General features: G+C 33.3%; 1 protein-coding gene across 1 annotated transcript; it reads left to right on the top strand.

Annotated features, from left to right (window-relative positions):
- Positions 1-9,001: 9,001 nt before the first annotated feature.
- Positions 9,002-10,174, top strand: LOC110883261 (bromodomain adjacent to zinc finger domain protein 2B-like). Its single transcript, XM_022131064.1, has 4 exons — positions 9,002-9,368; positions 9,435-9,671; positions 9,774-9,895; positions 9,938-10,174. Exons 1-4 carry the CDS (start codon positions 9,002-9,004, stop codon positions 10,172-10,174), a joined length of 963 nt encoding a protein of 320 aa, XP_021986756.1.
- The last annotated feature ends 1,815 nt before the right edge of the window (positions 10,175-11,989 follow it).

Here is an 11,989-nt window from a genome sequence, read left to right as displayed (position 1 = left end):
TTTTTTCAAATATTATTATTGTTATTGTTATTGTTATTGTTAATATTATCAATATTTTTATTGGTTTTAATAACTTCCTCACGGGCGACACCACTACTTCCATAGCTGCCGCCGTGACTACCGTGCCGTCGTAACCCACTTCCGCCACCACCACCACCCACTTCCACCCCAGCTGTCTCCCGCCACCACCCACCTCCACGGCTCCACACTAGTCGTCACCCACCTCTGCCGCTACCAACCGTCACCCACCATCCACACCTCCGCCCCCACCGTCACTCGCCCCCACCCACCACCCCCGACAACGCCGCGCCACAGCTGCCACCCACCCCCGCCTCCGCCGTTAGCCGCCACCCACCTCCACCACCGTCGCCGTCACCCACCATCGTCGCCGTCACCCACCACCATTGTCGTCGTAACCACCTACCCCTACCCCTGCCCCCACCACCACCCACCGCCGCCACTCACTGCCACCACCTTCGACCATCGCTACCATTGCCACCCACCACCACCGACTACCGTCACTCATCACCGATTTTTTCCTTCTTCTATTCTTTCTTATCAAACAACACAAAGTAATGATTCATTTCATTCTCATATGGTAACCAAACAAGACGTAAAATGGTAATGATCCATTCCATTACCTGGTACATTCCATTCACCCGTTTATTCCATTACGTCGTACCAAACAGACCCTAAGTACATTTTTTTAAATAAACGATTGGAAAAAAAAAACTAATTAGATTTGTTCTTCCAATAATAAACGATCCGCATCCATAAATCTCATTTGGTAAAAACATTATATATCTTTAAAATCATAATGGTGAAAGTCGAAATCGTTTTATAGTGGAATCGCGATGATATCAATAAATCGTTTTAATGGCTAATTTCTTTTAAAATATGTTGTTCATGGGACATAAATCCAAAACTTTCCCCTTCTCAACTATTTAAAGACTTTATATTTGTTAATGTACCACCACTCCAATGGTAAGGGATGTTTGAATAACTTATTTTTTTATTTTGAGTTAAATGCTTGGTTGGTCCCTGTGGTTTGCAAAAATTTCATAGTTAGTCCTAGTGGTTTACTAATTACACGCGTGGTCTCAAAAGTTGTCAAAAACGAACTCGGTTGGTCCTCTGACCTAACCTCTGTTAAATTTTTCAGTTAACTATCTGTGAAATGACTATATTACCCTTAAACAATTAAAAGAAATATATATATATATATATATATATATATATATATATATATATATATATATATATATATATATATATATATATATATAGGGGGCTGCTAGAATGAGAACCACCCCGAGTTGTAAGAACCGCGAGAACTACACCCCACGGAGCGCCGTTCGCCATGATTTTTTTTTACAAGTTGATGTGTGTATTATAAACACAGCCGTAAAAAATCGTGGCGAACGGCGCTCCGTGGGGTGTAGTTTTTTACACCACAAGTTTGGTGTTTTTTAATTTTTTTTTTCTTTTTTTTTTCACCAAACTTGTGGTGTAAAAAACTACACCCCACGGAGCGCCGTTCGCCATGATTTTTTACGACTGTGTTTATAATATACACATCTATTTGTAAAAAAAAAAATCATGGCGAACGGCGCTCCGTGGGGTGTAGTTCTCGCGGTTCTTACAACTCGAGGTGGTTCTCATTCTAGCGGCTCCCTATATATATATATATATATATATATATATATATATATATATATATATATATATATATATATATATATATATATACTAGTAGGGTGCCCGCGCGATGCGACGGGGGCGACACTTTGCATTGCAACACTCGTTTCTGTTAGTTTTCTTATTCGTATAATATTTATGATAACATTATTGTGGTGGATATATGTCATAAGTTTACACATATGTAAAAGTTTTGTTCTTTTATAAAAAATAATAACCAAAAGACAAAAAATATTATTTTTTTTTGTATAAAAATTAATAATCAAAAGACAAAAAATAAAAGATAAGTTGTTATAATTGTAAAGTTTGTTTATTTTATATTTTTATTGGTTAAATTATAAAGTATAATTTTATTCTTTAAAGTTCATAACTTTTTATAAATATCCACATAGTACTCATCCAATAAACTTTAAGTTTAAAATTTTCGTTTTTATAAAAACAAAAAATAGTATTTGACTCGTAAGTACATTTTAGAGCTTTAACTTAAATTGTTAAATTTCGGGTTTATACAAATATAAAAAATTTATATTTTTATAAGATTTCATAAACTGTTTTTATAAAAAATAGGATGATAAGAGTTTATATCTTTATTAACTTTATATCATACTAAGTTTAAATTTTTAGTTTCTAACTAATCTTATCTATATGAGTCTACTTTTAACTAATAATCCTTAAAAATATGCAACACAATCTACTACTATGTATCTAGTCAAGTTGGTAAATAATTATTTTAGATCTGACTAATATTATCTATAACAATATAGTTGAACTTATAATTCCTAAAAATTTGAAACCCAGTTTAGAATTTATCTAGTAAAGATTGTAAATTTCTGGAGTATTTTATTTATATTACTTGTTATAAAAATGTCTATAAAATAATTATTTTTTTATTAACTTTATATCATAGTAAGTTCAGTTTTTTAGTTTAGCTTTAAAGTTTATTACTTTATTACTTTTTAATTAAAAAATTATTAGATTAATATCCAAGAATAACTGCAATAATTATTTTTTTATTAGTTGACTTATAATTCCTAAAATTTTGGGACATAGTTTACTATTTATCTACTAAATATTGTAAATTAGTATTAAATAATTCCTAAAATTTTGGGATATAGTTTACTATCTATCTACTAATCCGTAAATTAGTATTAAATAATTCCTAAAATTTTGGAACATAGTTTATCTTCTATCTACTAAATATCAAAGTTTTGTTTTGTTATAAAAATTAATAATAAATAAAGTATAGGAAAACTGTTTTAAACATGTAAAGATTCGTTTGTTAATAAAAAATACTAAACAAATGACAAAAAATAAAAAATAAGTTGCTATCGTTATAAAGTAAGTTTATTTTGTTGGTGAAATGATAAAGTTTATAATTTTATTGTTTAAAGTCCATAACTTTTTTAAATATCCACATCATACTCATCCAATAAACTTTAAATTTTAGAGTAAATTACGTTTTTGGCCCCTGTGGTTATATCACTTTTACTATATTAGCCCAAAATAAGATTTTTTAACATCTGTGCCCCCATGGTATCTATAACTAACTATTTTGGCCCCTGAATCTAACCAAACCCCAAACTGTGGTTAATTATTAATCACATGATGGGTATAATGGTAATTTCTCATCCTATACTAAAACTAATTTCTATCATATCATCTACAAATCACACACACCTTATCTTCAAGAACACAACATCATCTTCATCTCTTTTATCCTTCCCCTCTTCACTCTCTCAAAAGCCCTAGCCCCAGAGGATCGAAGAAGAAAGGAGCACCACACCACCGCCATGGACAACACCACCACCGAACCACCGCCTCCATAGCACCACCACAGAACCACCGTCACAACATCACCACCGAACTGCCGCCTCCACAGCACCACTACAGAACCACCGTCAATCTCTCTCCTACTTCTCTGTAACCGTCTCTATTGATGTTGCCGGCCATCGATTCGGTAATAACTATAGAACCACGTAATTTACTCTTTGAAAAAAGTAATCCTAAATCTACTTTTGATGTTCCAGGCCATCGATTTGGTCATAACCAACAATCAAGGATTTGAAACGAATAATCTGACATTGATGTTGCCATGGAAGTCCCACTAAACAAATTATTGGGTTGGTTAATAATTAATTGGGGGGAATCAAGATGTTAAAAGTAGCGGAGATGATGTGTTGGTTTTTTGTTCTTCAGGTTTTGTTTGTTCTTCAGATTTATAGCGGAGATGATGTGTGGGATGTTAAAAGTAGCGGAGATGATGTGTGGGTTAATAATTAATTTGGGGGAATCTTCAGATTTATAACAATCGGGATGTTAATATATTTTTTTGATTTGTTGTTGTTCATGAAGATCTGAAACTGAAATGTGGGTTTTGTTTAGGGGATGATGAAGATGGTTGAAGGTGGTCATGTTTTTGAAGATCTGGGTTTGAAGATGATGTGTTCTTGAAGATGATGATGTGTTCTTGAATATCTAGGTTAGAAGATGATGATGTTCTTGAAGATCTGGGTTAGATTTAAAGGGGAGGAGAAATTACAAAAATACCCATCATGTGACTTGCATGTGACAAATACTTAACCAGTGTAAGGGATGGAGTTAGACTCAGGGGACAAAATAGTTAGTTATAGAGACCATGGGGGCACAAATGTTAAAAAATCTTATTTTGGTAGTAAAAGTGATATAACCACAGGGGCCAAAAACGTAATTTACTCTTAATTTTAAAATTTTCGTTTTTGAAAAAGTAAAAATAGTAGGTGACTTGTAGGTACGTTTTAAACACCTTTAACTAATGTTAAATTTCATTTTTATAAATATTTAAAAAATCATATTTTTATAAAACAGTTTTTATAAAAAATAGGATGTAAAAGTTTATATCTTTATTAACTTTATCTTTTTATTTAAGAAATACAAATTATTCGAAAAATCTATAATATTATATAATTATTTTTTCATATCTCGTGTCGTCCAACAGTTTTTTTATAGAAGGCACTAATGGATATGTACGAAATCCTCGTGGAATATGACTGTTAAATTGAATAAGTTTAGTGTGATTTGTAAATACAATCTTGAATTTACTCCAAACCAAGAGGTAGTTTTCACGTTTTGGCCATTCTTGGTAATCGAATTTATCTCTTTGGAAATGATCAAGTACGGACATGTAAATTATATAATACGAACATGATTAAGTACTAAAGTATATTAGTCAATCGAGATGTAAATTATAAGTGCAATAAAATAACACAAAACATAAACTTCAAATATAAAATAAACTTTATTATTCATGGGATAGTCTATATCAAACAAAAACAACTGAAAATGAAAAAAACATAAAAACACTTGATATATTTCATCTAAAATCTATTCTTTTTTGATCCGTTTTTCTTGTTTGTGCTCGAATCAGCAGTATCATCTAATTCATCTTCTTTCTTATCGTCCTCAGAATCATCTAAATTTATAACATCGACCCATTTCCATTCAGAGAGTCTCTTAGATCTTTTCTTTTGATTCTCATACTTCCGATCCTTAAAAAACAAAAATTTAATAAAAAAGTTAAAAAATGATTAAATAAATTTAAAAAAAGAACAAATATTGAATAAAAAATTTTAAAAAAGATTAAATAAATTTTAAAATTATCTCTTCACTAAATTGACGTTGAAGCTTAGACTTGTATGGACTGAACATTGCACCATAAGAAATAATTTCAACACTATTATCACCATCATCCTACAATAAAACACCAAATAATAACATAACGAACTTGTTAATATGAAAGATTATAAGCGAAAATATTACTTAAAAACTAACAAAAGCTTGTTCGACAATTGGGGTGTTTAAATTGGTGTGTTGAATCTGAAAAATCAAATAAGTTAGTATTCACATAAAAGTAAATAAAAGAAAACAATTATTCATTATTGCGATATAACAAAACTTATCATAGAACCGACCTTAGATTTTTCAATATCGCATGCTTGTTTTTTCGCACCAAGTGAATTCAGAACTGGCTCCATATTTTAAATCTGTTTAGCAACAGAAATGTAGAATTGTGAGTGTTTGCTATGTATTTATAGTAGTCCATTAGGGTTTAGTTTTAGATTGGTCATCCATTTATTTAGGAAGTTTGTTGTGAGTTTTAAGTTTTTAAAATAAGATGCATATATCCTGTTTAGTTTGTTGTGGCATGTTTAATAGGAAGTTTGTTGTGAGTTTTATCTATACTTACTATATTAAACATGCCACAACAAACTGACTCTGTACAAGTAAAATTAGGGAATATTTTGGTTTATTAATGCCGTTCAAAATAAAAAACTTGGGTAAAAACAAATGTTAATGCACGGTAGCTAGGTAATGGTCAAAGCTGGCTTGGGTAAATAACAAATGTTGGCTTTAATCAATTGTACATTTACGCATCGGCTATTTGTACTTTATGAACGCACGGCGAAACTAAAAAAGACAACTATCGAAACGTTTAAAAAAATGTGCCGATCGTCATGGTACCTTCGGATTTTTTTAAAACATTACGGGTTGTAAGATATCGCAGGAATACATTAAAGAATTAAAGAGGGGGGGGGGAGAGTGTAACTAATTACCCATAATTATGTTAAATGTCAAGGATTTAAATGTAATAGATTGAGGGACTAAAAAATAATTATGGTTTAAAAGACCAATTTACCCTCATTCTAGGGGTTTATTTATAAATAATGGGGGAAGAAGTTCTTAACTTTTGGGAATCCTTCCCTCATGTATTATAATATAGTATAGATATATATATATATATATATATATATATACAGAACCTGCAACTATCTCCATCTTCTTCAACCCCTCTCTCTAAAAAAAACTCACACCACCTCCTCCACCTTCACAACCCACCACAACCAGTCACCACCCACCATCACCATACCGCTACCATCACCATCACCCACCATCCTCGTATAAACTAAATTCGTTGAATACGCTCCGACAGAAACAGATTTTCAACCTTAAACAAGCTTAACAACAGCAGTTCTTCACACAAAACCTAGACTCAACAACAATTAACGAAAAATTAACTAAAAATTAACAAAAAATAGTTCGCTAATAAATTAATAACAACAATTACCACAGAAAACCTAATTTTATTCATAAACAAAAACCTGATTTGCAAACTAACAGCTAATAAATTAACACATAAACACCAAATTTCAGCAAAAATTACCTCCTAAAAAGCGTAATAACAAACAACTTCATCACTTTCATACGGAAACTATCTTCGGCGAATGCATAGAAACAGATAGATGACTGTTTTTTTTAGCAAAAAGCCTCTTATATCTTCATTTTTTTTCACATAATTTGAAATTGAAGTCAGGAATTGAAGGAAATTGATGAAATTAGAAGAAAAAGATTAAGGATTTTAGGGAATTTGGGTTTGTGAATAGGGCCAAGGGTCTCCAACAAACATGGCTTGTCGAAACAACAGAGTAAGGCAAACTTCAAATAAAGAGATGGGTATGCTTGGTTGTGGTGGGTTGTGAAGGTGGAGGAGGTGGTGTTAAAGTTTTTTTTAGAGAGAGCGGTTGAAGAAGATGGAGGGCTTGGAGAAGATGGAGGTGCAGGTTCTTTATATATATATATTTTTTTATTTTTTAAATTGTTTAAGGGTAATATAGTTATTTCACACATACTTAACTGAGAAATTTAACAGATGTTAGGTCAGGGGACCAACCGAGTTCATTTTTGACAACTTTTGAGACCATGCATGTAATTAGTAAACCACTAGGATCAAGTATGAAATTTTTGCAAACCACAGGAACCAACCAAACATTTAACTCTTTTATTTAAAAGTTTGTTTGATAGATCTATAAAAGTTGACAACTTAAGCATAACTTCATAATTGGTAATAAATGAGTATCGGTTTATAGTAAAACTCACGAGGTCTTAAAAATCTAATCTAACTTATATATTATAATAAAAGACTTCAATTAATACTATATCGCATTCCCTCTATTAATTTAGTAATAATAATATTAATGTTATTTAATTTAATTAAAAGAATAATTTGATAATATCTGATATATATTAACATGTAAATGCTTAACCGCAACATCATATATAACAATCATGTACGAAAACAAAAAACTTTCGTTTATCCTGTTTAGAACTTCTTTTCCTTTCAATATAATTAATTCTATTTTTCAAATTTCTTTTCGATATAACTAATTCTATTATTTATATAGAGTCTATATAAATATTTGATAAAACCATCTTTAATATCATTGGCAATAATATTATTTTAAATATTACTCAAGTACAATTATTATGTATTTTTTTTCTAGGGTGTTACAAACTAAATAAAGAAAGAACTTGAAGGATAAGTGAATAAGGGATTAACAATGACACAAAACCTAAGTCAATAAGGACTGATACATTGTTCAAAATATCATACGTCTGTAATGGATGAATATAAAAACTATTCATAGCTATAACCTAACTTGTTCACATATCCTAACCCGACATTTACCAATTACCTCACATGTTTTGTTTTAAAAAAAAAAAATCGACATGAAAGAAAGAGAGCTCTGATATCATGATTGTAACATTTCAACTCAGCAAGGGCTTATATTATTTGTTGGCATATTTCACCTCATCATTTTTTTCCTTACAAATCTATTAATCTAGAATTTGAGAGACAGAAAGACAAAGCTTTAAAACTTAACAAAGAACTTAAACAGAACGAGGCCGCATATCAGAGAATGTTGAATCAACTTTAGCTTAAATGCAAACTCTAAAAGAATTTGTGTTTAGAAAAGATTTTATCATTAACGATCTTACAGATAGACTAGAAAAAGCTTTAAACGAAAAGAATAAATTGCAAATTATCATAGACAAATGGAATGTCAGTCAAAAGGCCTTTACTGACATAAAAAACTGCCAACGACCAACGTATGTAAAAGACGGGATCGGGTATAAGGATAGGCAAGGAAATGAAAGAAAACTTTTCTTTCCACCACATAGCAAAAACTATGTGCCTATGCCAACTCCTCATCCCGACAATGATTTCATTGATGAAAAAGCCTCTGTAGAACAAAACGATTCTTTCGAAAACGAAACAACCGCTAACATTTCTAAAAGTAATGCAGATCCAATTGTGTGTAAAGAAGATATGTGCGATGAGGATGGAGACTGCGGCGGTTCAAAAATAGGAATAGGTTATTCAGGCGACAGTTATTCCACTGTTAACTGGTTCGCCTGGAACTGTTCTAAGAAAAACAATATTCGGGATTAATGTAATAATTTAATTAGGACGGATGACTGTAATGACCGCATGCCTAAATTTAACTCTTTGGATGACTGTAAGGGCCATGTGCCTACATTTGAGACCCGTGATCGTGAACATGCTATGTTTGAATGTCATGATTTAAATTCTGCATTTTGTGATGATAAAAATGTGTGTGAATCCCTTGTATTTGTGCCAGAGTTGAAAAAGAATAGTTTTGGAAAATTCCTCACCGAGGAAATTCCAGAATTTATTCCATCTCGAACAGGTTTGACAGATTCAGAAAAGAATGTCGTTGAAGATAGCAGCAAAGAAGATTCAAGCTTTTCTGCCTCGGAAAAGGAAGAAGAGACTTCAAATTCCGATGAAGAACAGGAGTCAGAAAACTCAAGTGAAGATCAAACAACAATAGAAGGTGAAAGCTTCGAAGATTCAAGTGACGAAGCAATTAAAGATCAAAATTAAGAAAGTTTAAGTGAAGATCAAAGCTCCGATGATTCAAGTGATGAAGCAAGTGAAGATCAAAATTCAAATGAACATCAAACAACCGAAAGTTCATCAGATTCTGACAATGATGAAGATTGTTCAGAAGATGAAAGCCGAGTTGGCAAGAAAATGAAGAAAGTCGAGAGCTCAAGATACACTGCATCAAAAGATTCTTCAAAAAGCTCAAGACACTCATCACATACATCATCTTCTAACACCAAAAAGCCCAGACGTAAACGCTGTTTTCGCTGTGGTCATTTAGGACATACAGCGAAACATTGTAAAAACAAGAATTTTTCTAAACCAGAATATGACTTTGTTAAAAATTTCACAGATCAGCTTGATTACCTTAAGAAATCTGTTAAAAATCTGGTTAATTCAACAGCTTATTTTTGGAAGCAAAAAGAGGACATCGCGGGTCAAAACCACGATAGATCCAAAATGAAGCAAATCTGGGTTCCCAAATCAAACTAATTTGTGTATATACTTGTATTTCAGAATAAACTCCAGAAATGGCTTCGAATGCTCATGGAATATATCTGGCATGTTGACAGCGGATGTTCAAGACACATGACAGGCCTAAAGGAACTTCTGAAGAATTTTCGTTTTATTGATGGTGATTTCTTGTCATTCGCTGGAGATGAAAAGGGAGGGAAGATCGTTGGAATAGGAGATATTGTGTCAGAAGCACTTACTTTGTCAACTATGTTCCAGAATTGTGCTACAATCTTATGAGCGTATCACAAGTCTGTGATAAAGGAATATCGGTGCTTTTCAACGACATAGAATGCTTGTTTAACAAACCTGAATATGTCGTTCCTGCAGAGATGATCATGCTCACTGCTCCAAGACAAGACAAAACAACACATACGTGCTCAACATGAAAAAACGCCAAGACAAATAATAACTTGACTTATTTTATCTCAAAGGCTTCAGAATCAGAGTCACTGCTTTGGCATAAGCGATTGGGGCATGTAAATTTCAAGAATATGAACAAACTCTCTAAGTTAAACTTAGTAAGAGGACTTCCGATAAAAGAATTTCCTTTTTCTGAAAAGTGTATAGCATGCGCCCAAGGAAAGCAACACAAGAAATCGCACAAGTCCAAAGCAGTGAACACGATTACTGCGCCTCTTCAGCTGATGCATATGGATCTTTTTGGTCCAATAAGTGTTAAGAGTCTTGCTAAAAGTTCTTACTGTTTGGTGATTACAGATGATTTCTCTCGTTTTTCATGGGTGTATTTTCTTGAAGCCAAGAGTGAGACAGCTGATATCCTTAAGTCAATCATTCCCTTGATTGAAAACGTGACCAGATTGAAAGTGAAGTCGATCAGAAGTGATAATGGTTCAGAATTCAAAAATCAAACCTTCATATCCTTCTGTGCAAAAAAGGGAATTCTTCTTCAATACAGTGCGGCCAGAACTCCTCAACAAAATGGAGTTGCTGAACGTAAGAACAGAACTTTGATCGAAGCCGCGAGAACCATGCTGGTGGATTCAAAGCTTCCAATCATCTTTTGGGCAGAAGCAGTAAATACAGCATGCTACGTTCTGAACAGGGTTCTCATCGTAAAACCTCACGCAAAAATGGCATATGAACTTCTTTTCAAAAGAAAGCCGCTTATTGATTTCTTCAGACCGTTTGGATGTTCGTGCACTCTTCTAAACACTCAAGAAAATCTCATCAAGTTCGAAGCGGTGGGTGATATCTGCTATTTCATGGGATATTTATCCACGCAGAAAGCCTACAGAGTCTACAACAAAAGAACGAAGCTGGTGATTGAATCGTATTACGTTGACTTTCAAGAAGGAAAGTACACTAACACTGGAAGTACTCCCGATTGGTTTTATGATGTGGGTGTGATTTTCAACACCTTCGAAATTCCAGAAGATATTCCAGAAGCAGAACCTGCTGAAGCTGCTCAAGTTGAACCTCTGTTTGATTCTTCAGATATTGGTGTAACTCCTTTCACTACCCGTTTCTCTCCATTTTCTGCTGATTCACTTCTCTCTGTGGATGAAGTAAATGGTGACACTTCGCCTGAGAACACCGCTGAAAACGGTGCCTCTTCTTCACAGGAAAATGTGGATGAACCAACTCAAGAAGATAATCCTCCAGTAATCTATGTTGACGAACACTTCACCAACCTTCCACAGCAGATTGAGTCTCACACAAATGCAGGATACAAGACAAATTGCAATCATCCTCTTGAAAATGTCATAGGTGCAGTAGAAGAAGGAGTACGTACACGTGGTCAGTCATCAAGTATCAACAAAGGTCTCTATGCAGCTTTTCTCTCGCAATCCGTGCCACGTGACATCGAGGAAGCCATTCAAGACTCCAGTTGGGTTCAGGCCATGCAGGAAGAACTGTCTCAATTTCGCAAACTCAAAGTTTGGGAGTTAGTAGATTTACCTGAAGGAAAGTTTCCGATTGGTACTAAATGGGTCTTTCATAACAAGATGGATGATCTTGGAGTTGTAATCAAGAACAAGGCTGGATTGGTGGTGCAAGGTTTTCGTCAGGAGGAAGGAATTGATTACAAAG

The sequence above is a fragment of the Helianthus annuus genome, chromosome 10 (assembly GCF_002127325.2).
Source record: "Helianthus annuus cultivar XRQ/B chromosome 10, HanXRQr2.0-SUNRISE, whole genome shotgun sequence".
NCBI classification, from domain to species: domain Eukaryota; kingdom Viridiplantae; phylum Streptophyta; class Magnoliopsida; order Asterales; family Asteraceae; genus Helianthus; species Helianthus annuus.
The sequence above is the reverse complement of the archived record's forward strand: the minus strand, read 5'-3'. Positions and strand labels throughout refer to the sequence as shown.